The sequence below is a fragment of the Manis javanica genome, chromosome 6 (genome assembly GCF_040802235.1).
Source record: "Manis javanica isolate MJ-LG chromosome 6, MJ_LKY, whole genome shotgun sequence".
Classification (NCBI taxonomy): Eukaryota; Metazoa; Chordata; class Mammalia; order Pholidota; family Manidae; genus Manis; species Manis javanica.
Window position 1 is genome coordinate 35,808,963 of NC_133161.1, and position 17,705 is coordinate 35,826,667.

Consider the following 17,705-nt stretch of genomic DNA (forward strand, 5'->3'; position numbering starts at 1 on the left):
TTGAATCACTTTTTCATCGCTTTTCAAAAATCCTTTTCCTCTTCATAAAAAGTAGAATTATATTTTAGGAATGTTATCACTATAAAAACCTTAACTGACAAGCTCTTATCTTCACCAAATAAGAATAAGTGGGCACACCAGTTCCAATAAGGGTATTTTCATTTGTCTTTTTTTAAACGCACATCCTGACTGAAAAGATAGCTCACAGTCCTAATGTTTTCTCCTCTTCTACAGCTTTTTTTGGGTGAACTAATTCACAGAAGGAATAGATTATTAGTCTTTTCTAATGATCTATTTCTTTTGCTCATCCTCTATCGAATTTAAATGGGGTCATTATTTTAAAATGGAATTTTACACACCCTGAATCAGATCTTGTTTCCATTAAAACTGTCTTTCTCAGCAATAAAAATGGGTTATAACCTAATAGTTTGTGCAATATTTCCCAAGATACCTCATTTAGTACAAATGACACCTGTACCAAAATTCTTCCCTTTTCCACAGGCTGTTGTTAGCAAAACAAACAAAGCAAGCAATTGTTTTGTGTTATTTGCAACCCTCCGGTTTGCTTTGCTCTTACCCAAAGAGCTTTGCTTTGGAGACTGGTGTCCACTGGCAGGGTGCTGGGCAGGTGATCCTGGCCTTTTCCTGAGACAGAAGTAACCTGTGTACCCCACAGTGCAGCTCAGCAACCACACCGGGAAGCTGGGGCCCCCTAGCTCCAGGCGGCTCCCGGCCCCAGCTCCTCCAGCTGTTATTAACAGCAGGGTGTGGTGAGCTGGGCCAGGCCAGGCTCACCTGCAGGTGGCTGCCAAGACAGAACAACTTGAGGAGCTATAGGAAGGCCCTTGCAGGGTCCTCCAGGAGGAATAGGAAATGCGTGGCATAGGCCTGGGATCAGAAGATGTGTGCAATCCTGTTATAGCTGGCAGTGTCAGAGGGGGCGTGCAGACACAGCCCACTGCCAGAAAAAAACCCTCTTATCCTCTTGCAAACATACACAAAGTCCAAAGAATGGAACAAAACGTTCCTTTCTTTCTCTATCAGGACATGTCTCAGCTCAGCTGTCCTTTCCATTTTGTTTTCCTACTCCTTTGCCTCCTGTTAGTGTCCTGGCTTCCCCTTCACTGCACCTGTGGTCAGGTTGCCAGTCCAGGACAGAGAGGCTCCTGGCTCCGTCCCAGGCAGGCGATGTGCACCCTTATGTTTTTCAGACTAGATTATTTGGAGAACAATAGACCTCCTGCCTGTACAGATCACCTCTTGTGACACAGCAGAATAAATAATTTGCCAAAAGGCTCTTACCCCACCATCCTTGGCCAGGTGCGATCAGGATGCCACAGTCTTAAGCAGTGCAGTGGAAGAATATTTTGACCCTAATTCCCCACCAGTAGAGGTTTAAATGTAGTGGGTTATTTCGACTGTACTACACCTAATACTTGTAGCAGTAATAACTACAATAACAATTAGCACGTACTTTGTTTCTGATGATTTTAAGTCCCTTATCACCTCTTTTAAGCCTCCCATCAGTACCAAGGAATAGATTTTATGGTTATCCAATTTTACTGATAACCAAAATGGTTAATTTTCCCAAATTCACAGTAAGCGGTGGCACCAGGATATGCAAACCAGGAAGCTGGGTTCCCGAGCCCAAGTCTCAACCATCAGATTTGCCCTAAGACTACATGTAGCCACAGGGTTTATACAAGATGAGTAAGTTCTCAAGTCCTAGGTTCCCAGCATCATGATAACAACTAACAATACTGTATTGTAGACTTAAAAAGTTGTTAAGAGCATAGATCTTGTATCTTCTGACTCCCATCCCTGCCCACCATCCCCAAAAGGTAACTATGTAGACATGATACATATGTTAATTAGCTCAACTCTGGTACTTATTTGACAATCAATATTCTGAAACATCTAGTTGCACACTTTACATAAATTTCTATATTTCAATATCTTAATAAAGCTGTTCCAAACAAATTGAAGTTTCAATTTAAAAAACTCCAGATGTTAACATTTACCATAGCTGCTTTATGCACACACACACACACACACACACACACTTTATTCTAAAAATTTTTGAAACTGAAGACATGATGTCTCTTTACCCTTAAGTACTTCCATGTATGTTTCCTAAAAACAGGGACAGTGTCTTACATAACCATGATACAATCATTAAAAATCAAGAAATTAACATTGATACAATACTTAGTCTAAGATCTTATTCAGATTATTTCAGTTGTTGCTTTCATAGCAAATGAAAATTCCTGTACTGCAATTAAAAAAAAAAACTACATAGACATGTAGCCAGCCAGTGTGCTGAAACAGGGCCAATGCAAGTTGTTAATCTGTGACTCCAAACACCAGGAGCCACGGTGGCTGGAGTCTAGGCTGTGAGTGACCACAGCTCCGTCCACGTCAGACAGGCTGGGCAGTGCAGATCTAAAAGGCCAGATCCAAAAAGATGGATGACATGATTTATCCAACCCTTCTTCAAGTTGGAAAAATCATAAATTTCTTGAAATAAATATCATTTATTACTGAGCATGAAATACATACACTGTGTAGGCTAAAGGGGAAAAAACATAAGATTCAGGAAAGAAATGGGTGTTTTTTAAAAATATGGTTTCTGAAACAATGTTACAATAAAACCGTATAAACTTATTTTGCCACATCCTATTAACAGGTCAATAAGTATTTTCCAGCAAACACAAATTCTAAATTTTTTGAAAATATTCTGTATGATATCAATTTTAAGAAAATGAGTATGCAGTACAAATGATTTTGAAAAAATGATTAAGTAAAATGGCTTGTGTTTTTCCATTAACTACTAAGTCTTATAAATGTGCATTATAAATAAGTCTTACCCAGATTCAATTTCTGGGTAAACACAAATGTTTTTGATCAACCTAAAATTATAGAATCACAATATATTTTGTGGATAAAGTGAAGGTTCCTGTGGCCAGGATTCTCACCTGGCTCTGGTTGGCTAGCTCACTACACATGTGTGGGCAATGCATTGTTATTGACTATAAAGAGCTCTGGGCAACACAGTGGCATGGCTGCAAGGCTGCAGGAGAGCAGAGGAGGGGCTGGAAGGTGGCAGCTCCGAGGATGAAGACTGGGACTGCTGTGTGGGCAGAGAGGCCTGCAGAGACCGGCTTGCTGCATGCAGACTCACTGAATAAATGGGATTTTAGTGACTGACCTGCCACTGTGGAAATAAAGTTGGGTATAATCCTTTCATCCAAGAATGTTCTTCTGTCATTTCTTTGGTCACATTGAATCCATAGTGAACTTGCCTAGGGCTGAAACCCATTGGCAAGACAATTCTTCAATAGACTTGCACAATATATATTAAAGATTTTCTAAGACTCATGCTTTCTAAGCTCACTTACATCACACCATATCTTATTTCATAAGTTGTCTATCTTACCTTTGTGCTAAAACAAGGCAGGTAAATATTCCAAATATATAGTTTTCTACTATAGGGAAGTAGTAAAGGCCAAAAACTGATGAGATTTCTTCAAAATAAATCAGCAAAGTACTGAAGCATTTTTTTCAGGAGAAACAAAGTCAACAAAGCTTATGTAATTACATATAGTCATACATGTCCTTTGTTCCCATACTTGAATGTGAGCTCCTCTAGAGTAGGGGGTTTTGCACAAAGTAAAAGCTCATCACCATCAGTTGAATCAACTGCTCTCTTTTACCTCCTCACCACCACACATACCTAATACTACCTGCAAATACCAGAAGGCAACGAGCTCTAAAGTCCACCCACCCCTTGTCCCTGGGGAAGTAAGAGTCAATGTGTAATCACCTGAGCAGAATTCTTTTTATTGAAAAGTTATCACCTGGATCCTTTGCATTCAAATAATTCAATGAGTTCTTTAGGCTTTCAAGGAAGTTCATAAAGGTACATGGGCTCCAGCACCATGAACTTATCTGGTAACAAAGCTCCTTTTGTAAGAGAAGGTGCACATACAGAGCCAAATCCTCTTGCTTACTGTGAGCTCTCCACCACGTCAGCCACCCTGAAGCCCGTTACGGCAAAAGGACCCTGTAATAACATAAGCCCCTTTCTGGCTGTTGTCCCCACACCCCTTCGCCTTGGAGTCCTTCCCATCCCTGCTGAGTTCACTAACCAGGTAATTTGCTGCCTGCAGAAATGTGCTTGCTCAATTCTTAACCCCGTACACTCCCAGGAAAGTATGAAGCTCAGGCGTTAGCAGTTCTTAGATGCTCACTTCTTTAGTTCTGTTTAGAGTCCAGTTGGTTGAGGCGCTTTACGATCATGCTGTTGATTTTCTTAAGATCCTCTATGTCCTTTCCCTCAGCCATTAGTCTTCTTGACACATCATCCATCTTGTTTCCAGTTTGAACTTCAAAATGGAAAACAGTCTGTGTTACACTGGCTTCCAGTACGTTCCACCGGGTCTTGTCAGCGCCCTGTGCTGGTGTTCAGCTGAGCGCTACAAGGCCCTTTGACAACCCCCCTGCTCCAGCATCCCCCGCAGCCCACAGCCCGCAGGGCAGAGAAACTGCTGAGGACTGAAGTTACCTAGCAAGTGACTGATCTCTACAACCTCGTGGTGCCAGCCTAGACACCTCTGGCAGCTCAGCTCAGATTTTGGCTGAGAAAGAATCACTGAGAGCAGCCAGAGGAAGCCACCAGCAGGTCTGGCTGTAAGCACGTCAGAGAAGGGGATGCTATGTTGGCTCATTTTAAGATCCATTCTCAGAAAACATTTTTCACTCCTCATTTGGGAAGTGAGATTTCTTTAGATTCCAGCCTATTTTGACATAGCAACCATGACATGGTTCTGAATTACCAGCCCATAATAATTCTCCTCTGACCACTCAGACCACAGAAAGACAGTATTTTCAAAATAAACAGAACCGCTGGCAATAGAGTAAGGTAGGGAATGGAAGACTCTGAGGTATGTTTATCAGAGTTAAAATTTCCAAGAAATTCAGCACAAAACCCAAACTTAACATTCTTATTTCCATTTCAGGAAGGTTTCCTCGAAGATATCTTTCAGGAGCTCATGGTGTTGGTAACACGCCGCTGGGCTCAGCGGACAAACTAACGTGGGAAGGTAAACTAGGTGATAGGGGTCCCCCTTCCAGCCTTGGGAAAAACTCTTGCCCAGAACTGCTCTACCCCCACATCTGAAAAATCATGCTGGGTGAACCACGGTCCAAGGGTGAGGGAAGGGTCGTGAGTAAACTGCTGCAGAGCAAGGCAGAGATACCACTTGCTTCTGGAGAGAGGAGTGAAGCAGAAGTAAATCCAAAACATGCAACATCCTTCCCCTCTCAGAAGCCTCCTACATCAGTCAAACACAGGAGGTAGCAGCCATGGCAGCCAAAGTATGTTCCATAATACAAATTAAATTCCAATGAAGGAAAAGGGCTCCACGTGCACAAAGAGTTAGAAAAAAATCAATATGCAAACCTGCCTAGTGGAATTCAGAAGAAGTAAAAAACACCTTGAGTATTACCCTAACCCAGCAATCTTCAAGCTTATTTCACCACGAAATCTTTTTTCCTTAAGGCAACACTTAATAACATGCCATGCACTTGGTATTTTCTGGAATACTGCTTGGTCCCTGGAAACTGATACCAAAGTTAGAAAGGCATCCACAGTAATCTCCTGCTGTGGATTATTCCTCTTTAGGACATGGAGTGTGACAACAAAATAAGGCTAAAAGTTTAAGAACTATGTAATCAGTATAAAATAGTCTTATTTCTTTTGTGTAAAAATGGCAGAGTTACAAAGAATACAAGTTCTTGCACTTCAGTTAAAAGGATACAAATTTGCACTGAAGCCCACTGACGGCAAAAAGATTTCTTGGTTAAAATGAGCACAGGCCAAGTTCATTTACAGAATGCCCGTGCCAACTCTGTTCTCAGATTGGGTTAAGGTTTGTCTAAAAGCCACAGGAAGCCTTCCCGATGACTTCAGCATAGGCAGCAGAGTGTGGGGCGCTCCAGCGCCAGACCGGCTGGGCTTGGATCCCAGCTCTGCCTGCGATTAGCCCAGCAAACACGGAGAGGTGAACTCTCTGGGTCTTAGTCCTTCATCAGTAAATATTACACACTATCTTGAGGGATAGAAAAGGATTTAAGATAATGAATGTACATACCTGGCACAGAGTAATTGTCAAATAAAAAAGCCTTCTTTATTCACGCCTTCTTTCTGTTTCTTAATTTGACTTCGCCCTCCATATAAAACTCCAGAAGCAAATATAAAATAAATCCTGTCTATATGAGAAGGGTGAAATGCTGATGATGAAGTGCCTGGTCTGTGATGTCAGGCACGAGTGTCTCTGAGCCCTGATCCAGCACTTGGGAGCTGTGAGCCTGGGGCACAGTAATTCATCTCTCCAAGTCTGTTTCATCATCGGTAAAGCCAGAATACTAACAGATCCTACACTCCAGAGTGGTTATGAGGTTGCGAGAAAACAGACATCAAGAGCTTAGCTCAGTGCCTGGGAGAGAGTAAGCCCCTAATATATAGCATTTTTTATCATCCTTACCCTTAATCTTATTTCTTATCATCCACAAAAGACAGAAGTTCCTGTGGGCTGCTCCCATGTCAGTAGGCATATCTTCAATTTCCCAACTGAAGTTTAACTGAATCATTACCCAAGCCAAGTGTGGCAGGATATTTGAAGCATTAATTTATGTGGTATAACATTTCAGAGGAGTAATTCAAGTGCTCTTTCTGGTCCTACAGGTTCAGGGCCAACACTCCTGCCCTGACAGTTGGATGCAAGGGCACCATTACTGCATGGACAGCTCCCGTTGCAGCTTGTAAGTGCAGTAGGGCATCAGTTGGTGAAAGGGAAGCTATTAAATATCACTCCTCCCACCAGTCCAAACCCCCAGGCTAGAGAAAGACCTTCAATCTGCAGAGGAGGAAGGAGTTTGGGGTGAAGAAAAGGGTCTGAAGCTGTACAAGTCATGCCCTCTGCCCACTGCTCTCCCTTCATCACCATCACCACTACTTCCTGAGTCCTGAATAAACTTAAATTAGAGGCACCTAAAGACCTAGGCTCCACTTCTCAGTGAGGATTTTTAAAAGCTCAAGGCTTGCAAAGCATGAAAATTCAGAAGAAATGACAGTGTGGTAGATCCAGGTAAAGAGCTGTCAAAGATAACTCCCTCCTCTCAGGCTCCTTAAGGGGCCTGGGAGGGAACTGAAATTATTCTGGATGATGGTAGGCAGAGAGGGGTTCGCTGAGAGAGAAAACTGGGTGGGCCCAGGGGATGGGGCTACAGGCAGGCGGGGACAGCACCCCTTCCCTGCCCAAGTCAGAGCGTGGAGGGCGGGACTGAGTCCTCTGGGATTTTCTTGGCCGAGGAACTGTGTGGGAAAGGCCGGGTGCCCACTCCAGGCCCAGGGCAGGCGGGGCAGGGTACAAGAGGAGCAGAAGGCCAGCCTGGGCTGTCAAACAGGGAAGAAGGTGGGCACATCCCAGCACTGCCTCTGGGGCCTTGCATAAGCCCTCAGGGTGTCTAACTGATTTCTGGGAAGTGAGAAAACCCGGGAGGGAGTTTGAAACCTGAATGTGACTGAATTATGTTATGGATCCAAATTAATGGAGAAATTATACCAAGCTGCCTACCATTTAACAGGGTCTCTGAGTACGAAATTAAAGTGTTACAGAAATATTGAACAAACGTGCTTGTGAACCTCCAGCACTAAGGCTGATGCCGTGGGCTTGTGCCCCTGTGATCCTGTCTAGGGCAACAGGGCTCACGCCAGTGCAGCACTGATGGCCAGAAAGCACCCACTACTAGGGAGCGAAGTTAAATAACCAGCTGCAAAAAAGTGCATGCAAGGAATGAACATGTCAGTTATACTCACCTATTAGAAAAATCACGAAGGAAACGAGTGCCAGGCTGACAATCAGCACAATTATCAGCCCCACAAAAAACAGACAGTGGCTTCCGTTCCCTGGGTCAGTGCCAATGACTGGGACTTTCTCCTCAAGAGCTAACATGAAACAAACACAAACCTGCTCAGCATACGTGTGTTAGCAGATGGAAGGCGCCCCCTCTGTGAGCGCCCACCCTGCAAAGTGGCCCTGGGAATATCTTTGGGCTGGGTGCTCTCGGCGAATTTTTTCCTCCTAGATTGGTATTCACAGAACAAGCAGGGCCAAGCCATCTCCTTATCCCTGTTTGGAAAGTTCTTGGAAGATCGTGATTTTTCTTTGCAGGGTGGAATAAAGAGGTTAAGTGTTAAGACTGATTAGGGACTCTTTCGCCCTTTTCCCAAAGTGGCCCAGGAGTAATTAAAACCCGGCTGGCTGTGGAACAGCTCCTCGGGGAGGAAGTCTGAAAACTCTGGGAAACTCCTTTTAAGCAAGGAATAATCAGCCATGCCTACATCCCTTGAAAGAGAAAAATGGCCCTGATGTATTTTGGTTTCTTAGAACAGTTTTCAGGATGGAAATGCTCTGGAAGAAAGTTCTTTGCAATATTTTACAGTTGAACAGAGAATGCAACCATGCTTCTAAGACAAACAGCTTGGTTCCCCCAAACCATGAGCTGCCTACATTTGCTCATCATTTTGCAAAAGCTGTTTGCCTAACACCCAAATTAAATTGAATAAGAAATACAGAAACTAAGGGAAATGAAGAATTGAATTACTTTTTGGATTCTCTCCTTTGCCTCAGTCCCACACACTGTGCTACTTGATTACTGATACATGGGTGGCTTATGTCCCATACTTCATAAGTATATCCTATGTCTGTCGGCCCCTCCACAGCTTTTGCTTCCTAATCAAAGCAATGGCATAAGCTGGCACCCAACACCTGCTTGTACTGAAACCGAATGCAATAAAATCAGGTGAAAATCTGAACACATAAAAATGAAGAAAAAAGCAAGACTTCAGAAGGGATTTAGGAAAATAATAGATACAATATCAGACAAAGTTTGGGGTACCTATGAAGAAATGGCAACTAAGCAATTAACATCTGTGTTTGAATGTCAGCATTTAAGCTAGGAAAGAGGGGGCTCAGAATGGTCTGAGAGAACCCATTTATAATGTTTTGCCAAACAAATAAAGTACACTTAGTATTTAGCAGATTTTTGTTTTTGCTTTTATCCTCCTTTTCCTTTTAATTGGGGCAATTTATAACTTGTAGGTAGGAAATAAAGTTGACTTCTAATAATTTTGTAAAAACTGAATATGTGGAACATTTTTCAGCAATCCACTATGAAGTGCAACCTCTCTAGAATAAAGTGGGCACCATCCACGATCTGGCTGTGGTCACCAGAAAGCACAACAGCAGCCAAGGGGGACAGCGCCCCTCTGACAGCCCAGCTCGGCAGCCTCTGCCCCTTTCCAGGGAGAGAAACTCCATAGGGGCTACTCAGAACTTTTAAAGACAAGAGTTCAAATCTTCTTTAGGAGCCGAGAAAGCCCGTAAGCTTGTCCAGTACTCAGAGAACAAAAGCAAAAATTGCCTACTAAGAGAGCATTCCCAGTGCCAAGCTGTTGCTAATGCCACCCCCCACCCCCCACCCCCACCCTGCCACACATCCAGTTGAGCATCTGCTATTTTTAGGTGGCCTAGGAGCCAGGAAGGGCTGTGGCAGTGGAGCTCACACATACGGAACAGATGCTGAGACTCCACAGGGCAGAGGTTTAGTTTGTTTAAGTCATTTATGGAATCCACAACGTAAAGCTTTCTATCTTCAGGAATGCCGGGGAAGCCAGCCTGGGAAGAGCGATTCATTGTCCCTGGAAGAAAACACTGGCGTGAATCAGAAGCCTGGGCTGGGAAGCTTGATTTCACAAAAATCACAGCCCACAGCAAGCACATAAAGAACCACCCACACATTTCTAGCTGAAGGTCTAGGAGAGCTCTCTTTGTCTGGAAGAAAATATTTCCTTTCTGAGACACCTTTGTAACTATTTTCACTTTGCTTGCCAGGAAGCTCAGAGTCAAGTGCACAGCCCAAGCTTAGTGCTTTATAGCCTGCTTCTCCGCATGTGCTTTTTTCCTCTCCCTCAGATTCCCCAATTCTCCCTATGGTTTCCAGGCTTTCTTTTTATTTTATAATTGATTTGTAAATATTTCTCTTTTATTACATTGTTATATTCAGTCAAGATGCTTCAAATGCTTCATCCAAGAAGACTGTATGTAAACATACAGATAGATAAAATTAAGCTGGTCAGACTGTGGCCATAAAGATTCTGAAAAAAGAGAATACTACTGTGAACCATTCTAATTACATGAGGCTTTAATACAAAGCTGTAATTTTCATATACTCCTTCAATACACTACATCAGTTTCTACCTTAAAATGTATCATTTAGCCATTGGATGCTGTGAGTCCTCAAGACAAAAACTTAGCAGCTTAGACACTACCAAGAGGAGCCCTGCAGCAGTGGAAAGTTAGACCTCAGGACCTCTGAGGTATCTTCCCCCTGAGCTCCTTTAGATTGAGGTCACTTATATAATAAAGAATTTCAAAACTGAGGTTTACCTTTAAGGTGATATTCTCTATTAACAGCTGAACTTCAGGAAACACTGAAAAGCCTGAGTGGATTAAAAAGGCCCATTTTAAGATGTCTCTGTAGCACACCAAAGAACTTGTGGCCTTTTAATTACATGAAAAGAAGGCTCCAGGAAAATAAATTCCAATTCCTACAAAAGCTTTCTTTCACAGTTACCTGTTTTCATAAAATAAGTTTAATAGTGATATAGGATTTTTTTTTATCTGAAAGGACTTAAAACATGCTTTGGTCTAGCTCCCATCCTTTCTACGAGGAAGTTGAAGCTCAGGTGGTAAATGCCTAAGATGGTGCATTTATTGAGCTGTTGCAGAGCCGGAAGTGGGCCTCTTGTACAGAGTGCCCTGGTGTGCTACCATATATAAACACCTGGTAGCTGCCCCTCTACCACGTCCTTGTGTAGGACTCCAGACCAACCAGACCACCGCAGTAAACAGGACCCAATAAGGTTGCAACGTAACTAGGATAAGGGCAGGTCAGAGGATACCTAAGGCTTCCAGTAGCTACAAAACAAGATTTTTAGTGGGAGATTGTATGGCTACAGGTGATTGAAGCACTTTGTCTCATCAACTTCCTTTCCTTTCTGAAGGTTTACCCTGGGAGTTTTCATGCATCCTCCTTTCTCAGCAATGTGTCAGCCTTTCTCTTTGGCGGTTCCCTTTGCTACCTTTCTCCTCCGCACCCTTCCTTAATCATCTTTCAGGACTCAGCTCAACTCTTATGTCCTCAAAGAATCATCCTGTCTTTCCCTTGTGCCCTTGCTGGATGCTGGACATTCTTCTGTCAAAACCTATAGTATTTTAGAACATTTATTTGCTTATATTTTTTACTTCACCAATTGACTGAAACTCCTTAGGGTTGGCACCATCCTGTGCTTCAAATGCTTAGTACCAAGTTTAGAAAGTGACTTAAGTTGGAACACCTAAAATATTTTACTAGGATTTCAACCTCACTATTTCAAAAGAATTTGAGGCAGTTAATTATAAGTATACTGACAGAAATAAAATAGAGTATAAATCTTCATGTGTGTCTATCTGGATTCTAGTGAAGTCAGTAAATTTCGTGCCTGCCTATATGGGGTAGTACACTATCTACTTCCCATTAACATTTTTGAAATTCCCTTTACTATCCAGCTACAGAATGAACAGAAATAGAGTTAGGAGAAACCAAATTCAGGAAAAGGAAAAAACAAATGTGAACACTTTCAGAAGATCTGAAAAAAGTACCAGCCATTTACTAAAAAGCTTGAACTGTACTCAAAATATTAAAACCCACTGGCTTCCCAGTAATACCTAAACTAACTAGTTAAACTTATTACTTATAAAAAATATGCTCCCAAAAGCCTAAGAAAACAGTGAGCTCAAGAAGTCATAGATAAATTACATTTTTTTTCAATCAAAGTTAAAAACTAAAAAGGGTGTTTCAGTTACCCTGAAATTTTAATGAACAGGAACACATAATTCCCTGAGTATTTTAGATAAGATACTACTGAGCATTTTAGATACTGATATTGCTGAATTCCAAATATACTTCAAAGAGCATTTCTAAGGGAATCACTTGAACTGCAATTTTTAAAAAAGTAACAGCATATAGAATGAAGGAGCCATAGTGATCAGTTAAATCTTACCCTTTAAAGATAAAACCAAAAGTACTGGCTGTTGCTTGGTCACAGATTTCTACACTATTCTTCTAGAAATGTTTTATGTTTCATCATCTCTTTATACTTTATTATCTCACATACTAGATTGCATGTGTCTCATCAGATCATTGTTCCAAGCACAGCTTCTATTTCAGCCTTGTGACTGACCCATGATTCATTTTTGGATCTGACTTAATATTCTTGATTCTTAGCTTCCCTTTTAGGAATGTAATTACTATTGCTTAGATCTCAGTGAGGCTTAATCAATGTTTACAAAGTAGAGGACTAGCTAGAAAGCCATCACGACAGAAACTGACTTAGTAGTGTAGCTTATAAATCTCAAAATTATTGGCTTTGCTACTGACTCAGAAGGTGACTCAATGCACCATCAACTCCAAAAGCACTAAGACAACAACTTACAGTGAGCTATGAAGTGCTCTGAAAGAAAATTTCTTTTTTAGGTTATAGCCACAGTATAAATAGATGCTATTTCAATGTATTTTTTAATTAACTGCAACATTCAAATGGAAAATAACTAGCAGAGAAAACTGAGCTTGGTGTGATTGGTTTACAGCCACCAAGATCACACAAGTGACTGTGCATAAGTGGATACAAGATCACATGGCCCCAGAACCAGGACCCGTGGCTGCTTGGCCCCCAGGACTTCTATCTTTGGTATTTCCATATGAGGGCATGTGGGAACAAGCAGCAGGGCTGGAAAGCCAGACTGTTACTAAGTCTGGCATCACAGTAACCCCGTGCTCCTTCCCAACTCTGGTGTGCAAATTTGCTCATTAAGACTGACCAAAGCAGGATCCTCTTAATGGAACCCTCTCTGATACCTTGAGCTGAAACATGTAAGTAATTTCATTTTCCTCCAGTTTAGATCAATACTAACAGCTACTTCTTTTGGTCATTTAAGTATTAAGACTCCCTACAAATATTCTGACAAATAAGATGACTATGAAAAATTGCTTTGCTCTTTATTTTATTCCCATAGGTGCTTAGTATTGAACCACAGAAATAATTCACACCAGTATTGCCCACCACAAAGTCAGATTTGTTACAATAGGGCTTAATTCAGAGCTAATAGGAAGCTTTATTGAGTGAGTTATGGTCATTTGTTCTTTAACTCCATTTCAGTCAGTGCCTCTTCATATTCAGTAATTTTTAAAATCAAGTCTACACCATTTCTATCAAAAGCAAAAAGCATAGAGCACATATGCAACAAGAAACATCCCGTCCCACCCTGAAGAATCACAATTCAGTCTCAGCAGAGTAACAGCATGCAAGTTACTTACAAAAATTTGAGCTTTGACTGCAACGTTACCAGAAAAAAAAAAATTATTCAGAAGCAACTATAATAAACTTTCTAAAAATTCTGTACTTCTCTCTCTGCCTTCCTTCAGCAGCTGGGTGCTCCTACAAGGCCCACAAGCCCCAGCATGAAACTGTTGGTCTATATTTGGTGTTAATTTAGCCAAGCAGTATTAAGATTCCAAATACTGACTTTTCATAATGTCTATGGTTTTAGTAAATAGATTACTGACACGATGATTTAAAAAGAAAAAGCCACCATGCCTTGATTCAGTTGGTAACAGGTAAAGCTCTGATTGGACTGAAGTTAATGTCCTTATTTGGCGACACGACCGTGCAAGCTGACAGACTGCCAGCCTCCTGCCCTGGTGTGCTCCCATATATAAGCACCCGGTAGCAGCCTGGAGCTGCCCCTCTACCACCTCCTTGTGTAGGACTCCAGACCAACCAGACCACTGCAGTAAACAGGACCCAATAAGGTTGCGACATAACTAGGATAAGAGCAGGTCAGATGATACCTAAGGCTTCCAGTAGCTACAAAATCAAGATTTCTAGTGGGAGATTGTATGGCTACAGACCCACTGTAGGTGATTGAAGCACTTTCTCATCAACTTCCTTTCCTTTCTGAAGGTTTACCCTGGAAGTTTTCATGCATCCTCCTTTCTCAGCAATGTCAGCCTTTCTCTTTGGCGGTTCCCTCACACACACTGAGGAGCTTCTGCCCTCTGGTGTAAAAAAGCAGCTACAGTGGGGAGAGACCTGCAGTCCCGCAAACCCTGATCCCAGAATGCAGAGACGCACTCTCCCAGCAGGATACTGAGCGTTAGGTGGTAAACTGATATGCAGTCCTTTATAAGCTTACCTTCCACTGCCACGACTAGATAGACATTAGTCATCCTTGAAACACTGCACATCAATTAGAAAATGTTTGCTCCAGCAAACTTGCTTCACAGCTCTACTTTGGGGGAAGAAAGACTGTCATCTTCTTAAACTTCATCTATACCTGAGGACCAATTCATGACGGAGATAATGTAACTGTTGACTCAGAAGCACATTATGCATTAAAAAGCCAGGCCAAATTTCTATAAAAATGAAGATATTAGCTGTTATTCTATTTGCCAAGATGCTGTTTTAAAAATCATCTCCCAACTACCAGATCTTAAAACATTTATCCTTTTAAGAAATAATAGAATAGCCTCATTTGGAGCATTTACTATGCGTTTTTCTCTCTACATTACAACCCTGTGAAATATTAATCCCCACTCAGCAATGAGGGAAATGGGGACTAAGCAATTCCTCACAGCAAAGTCTGAATTCAACCATATTTTATACCAGTGAGGTGGGAGTTGTTTTTTTTTTTTTTTTGCTGTTTTTGTTTGTGGCCAGTTAAGACTTCTGGAGAACCACTTAAGAGCAAAGCAAGATAACCTACCTTACCTGTCTGAGAGGTGAGCCACATCAACAAGAGGTCAGGCTCAAAGATGGGTATTCTCACATGAACTGTTTGAATTGGGGACATTCTTGAGTATTTCCTGCTTTTTCTTTCAAATATTTTCTCACAGTAGCCAGATGTAAATACCATCAAAGCCTTGAGTCACAGATGCTGATGGATTCAACACTAATGTTTGAGCCTCAAAATAAAGAACTGATTAGGCAGGAACCATTTTAAATTCCTTTAAACTAGCAAGATTAACCAAGAATCAAGGAATGAACTGGTCAATCATACACCATTTTATTCCTTTTGAGAAAACTCATTGTTATATATTGAATCCCCAGTAATCTTTGTCCAACAACTACCACATCAAGTTCATAAATAAAAAGCACCCATTGATAAATTTCATATGCAGATTAACACTCATTTATCTTTCTCCTAAAACCACAGTAAAAAGGCAGAGTAGCAATAAAAATGACAAAACCCCAAGAATGCAAATAGGAGGAAACAATACTAAGACTTCAACAAAGTTATTGATTATGAGAGAGAGACAGCAGCTGGTATGTGCATTAGCAGCCTCTGGGGATGACCACTGATGAGGGGACTGGCCCTGCAGAGTTCAGACAGGCTCAGGAATTGGAGGCAACAACCAAGTGTTGAACTAAATATAGGCAGGTACCTTCATGTTAATCAAGATTAAAATGCATTAGGAAAATTGGAAAACTGTTACAGAAACCTCCCAGAGAGGAAATGAAATCCAACAGCTCTAGAATCTCATGGAGTTCCAGAACAAAGAAAGCATGTGTGTGTGTGTAAGGAGGAAGAAGGGTTAAGAACTTAAATTTTTTCCAGATTGCCAGAGCCCACAGAGCACAGTATCACAATTGTATTTTAAAACACTAGAACACAGAACTTTTAGAACACTAGTGACAGTCTAAGAAAACAAATCAGAAAATAAAAATTGAGTCAGATACCCCAATGCTCTAACTAGAAGACAGTAGCACAATGCCTTCTAAATTCCTAATTTGAGTTTCTACCTACAATTTTATATACCAAGCCAAACTAGCTTTGACATGTAAAATCTCAGTAACTTGACACCCCCATGCACCCATTCCCAGAAGTTCCTGAAGTGTTCTTCTTTAGCAAAAAACTAATCTAGTAACAAAGGCAGGGCCCAGAAATCCAATCCAAGGGGAGAGGAAAACAAATCCCAAGATGAAGTCTCAGGGACTGCCATGTACTCCAAGAAAGCAGTCCAGGCTGAAACAAGAAACATGTTAGGGCTTTAACATGGAAAACAGGTTAAAGAATTTGACTTATCTGTTGCTGTTTTGGAAGAATTAGTGATATGAACGTAAAACCAAGATAAAATGTTCTGAGGGAAATGTAACTAAACTATCTAGCTCAGGAATGAACACAGAAATATGATCATTATAATGCAAACAATGGTGCTGACTTAACCGAAAACAGAGAATGAGAAGTGAAAAGGGCAGAAATCTTCACTTAATCAGGTATAAACCATCAGATTAGTCTAAACATAATAATCTGAGACAGCTGTATAAACCTATTACTTAGAAAACAGAAATCAAGGTGTTAAAAATAAGCTAAAGGCTGAGATGCCTCCTGAGGAATGGAAAAAGATGGTGCCAGTTTTCCTTATAAGCCCTGAAGTACTATTAAACTATGTACATGCATAAAACTGTAATAAAAATTTAAAAAGTGTATACATATATGAAATTAAAAATTTAAAACATTACTTGCAATCTCTTCTCCATAGTTCTGACCTTCTTAGAATATGGAGGTGACAAAATGCAAATCCAAGTTCTAGATTCCAAGTTGTTTCCCACTGCAGTGTTATCTGAGAGTTGGAACTCACTCCCACAAGCAACGACTCATAGGCCAGCCAATGATTTTCAACTAGTGGCCACACATCAGAGCTTCCAGCCACTGCTGAGGAAGTGGAGAAGACCACTAGTTTGAAAAATATACCTTCCCTGCTTTTGGCACTTAACAGCAGTATGCATGCTTCCCCACCCCACCTCTCATGCCTCTTACCAGTTTTCTGCCCTTATAGCAAAGAATTAAGGCTATGAATTCTAAACTGCAGATAATGCTGGTGCAATGTAATTCTAATATGAAGTTTAATAATAAAATACTGGGGCACTGCTAAAATGCTTACAACTTCATAAAGTGAAAAATTACTTTCTGGGGGCAACCAAGGAGCAACAGCCCTGAGTCAGCAACTGGAATCCCCCTGATAATATTGCCACAGTTTTTCACCTGTTTTCATGTTTCCAAATATACAAAGTTTTGTCTTTTTCCCTATCCAGGTTGGTCATTTGGAACCCTGAACCTCAAAACCATAAATAATATTTCTTCTATTAGAAAAAAGAAACACTTTTAGTGTGAAAAGATCTTTATTTCAAATGAAAAGCACAAGGTCTTACATGCAAATAAAATTAGTGTTACTGCCCTCAGAGGTCAAGGTTAGCAACCCTTGTGGTGTATGCTAATTCATCATCAACTCCCAGTAGCTGGACTGAAGAGCCTTTAAGTGCAGCTATAAGGTCACATGGTGTAATTCCCTTTGTCGATCCCAGTGACAAAATTTAAATTATAAGGCTCCATTTAAAAAGAAAATAGAGCAGCTTTCCAGAAGAACTCCCCAAAATTGTATCTAAAACTCATTTGTCTAAGATCTTGAGTTAAATGCCTTGCATATATCAGTATTTGTCAGCCACAGCATAAGAAATTTAACCGTAAGTGAAATTCTGCATC

General features: G+C 41.1%; 1 protein-coding gene and 2 long non-coding RNA genes across 8 annotated transcripts in view; 1 reads left to right on the plus strand and 2 right to left on the minus strand.

Moving 5' to 3' along the window:
* LOC108388157 (uncharacterized) overlaps positions 1 to 908 on the minus strand; it is a 119,377-nt gene extending 118,469 nt beyond the window's left edge. For all 3 annotated transcript variants that reach the window (XR_012132184.1, XR_012132185.1, XR_012132183.1), the window contains exon 1: positions 578 to 908. This is a non-coding gene — a long non-coding RNA (uncharacterized lncRNA). The remainder of the gene's footprint in view (positions 1 to 577) is intronic.
* Positions 909 to 3,619: 2,711 nt separating this feature from the next.
* LSMEM1 (leucine rich single-pass membrane protein 1) lies at positions 3,620 to 17,506 on the minus strand. 4 transcript variants are annotated; one of them, XM_073238578.1, is made up of 5 exons: positions 14,933 to 17,506; positions 14,358 to 14,498; positions 9,635 to 9,763; positions 7,880 to 8,008; positions 3,620 to 4,385 (listed from the first exon to the last, which is right to left on the minus strand). In XM_073238578.1, exons 2-5 carry the CDS (start codon positions 14,407 to 14,409, stop codon positions 4,255 to 4,257), a joined length of 441 nt encoding a protein of 146 aa, XP_073094679.1. In that variant the 5' UTR covers positions 14,410 to 14,498; positions 14,933 to 17,506; the 3' UTR covers positions 3,620 to 4,254. The 4 variants fall into 4 exon arrangements, with proteins under 4 accessions (XP_073094679.1, XP_073094678.1, XP_073094681.1 ...); XM_073238577.1 differs by having other exon boundaries at positions 14,928 to 17,506; XM_073238580.1 differs by lacking the exons at positions 14,358 to 14,498; positions 14,933 to 17,506 and adding an exon at positions 13,760 to 14,113 and having other exon boundaries at positions 3,621 to 4,385.
* The window catches only part of LOC118974144 (uncharacterized), a 45,678-nt gene continuing 37,742 nt past the window's right edge, over positions 9,770 to 17,705 (plus strand). The window contains exon 1 of the long non-coding RNA XR_005063750.2: positions 9,770 to 13,035. This is a non-coding gene — a long non-coding RNA (uncharacterized lncRNA). The remainder of the gene's footprint in view (positions 13,036 to 17,705) is intronic.

What these genes read in the sequence shown, in the direction of transcription:
- LSMEM1 (XM_073238578.1), bottom strand. Translation starts at nt 14,409, where the DNA reads ATGTGCAGTGTTTCAAGGATGACTAATGTCTATCTAGTCGTGGCAGTG. An exon ending in GGAGTCTCAGCATCTGTTCC is followed by an intron (nt 8,009 to 9,634) that starts GTATGTGTGAGC and finishes GTTTCATGTTAG; the next exon opens with CTCTTGAGGAGAAAGTCCCA. An exon ending in CTTCGTGATTTTTCTAATAG is followed by an intron (nt 4,386 to 7,879) that starts GTGAGTATAACT and finishes TCCATTTTGAAG; the next exon opens with TTCAAACTGGAAACAAGATG.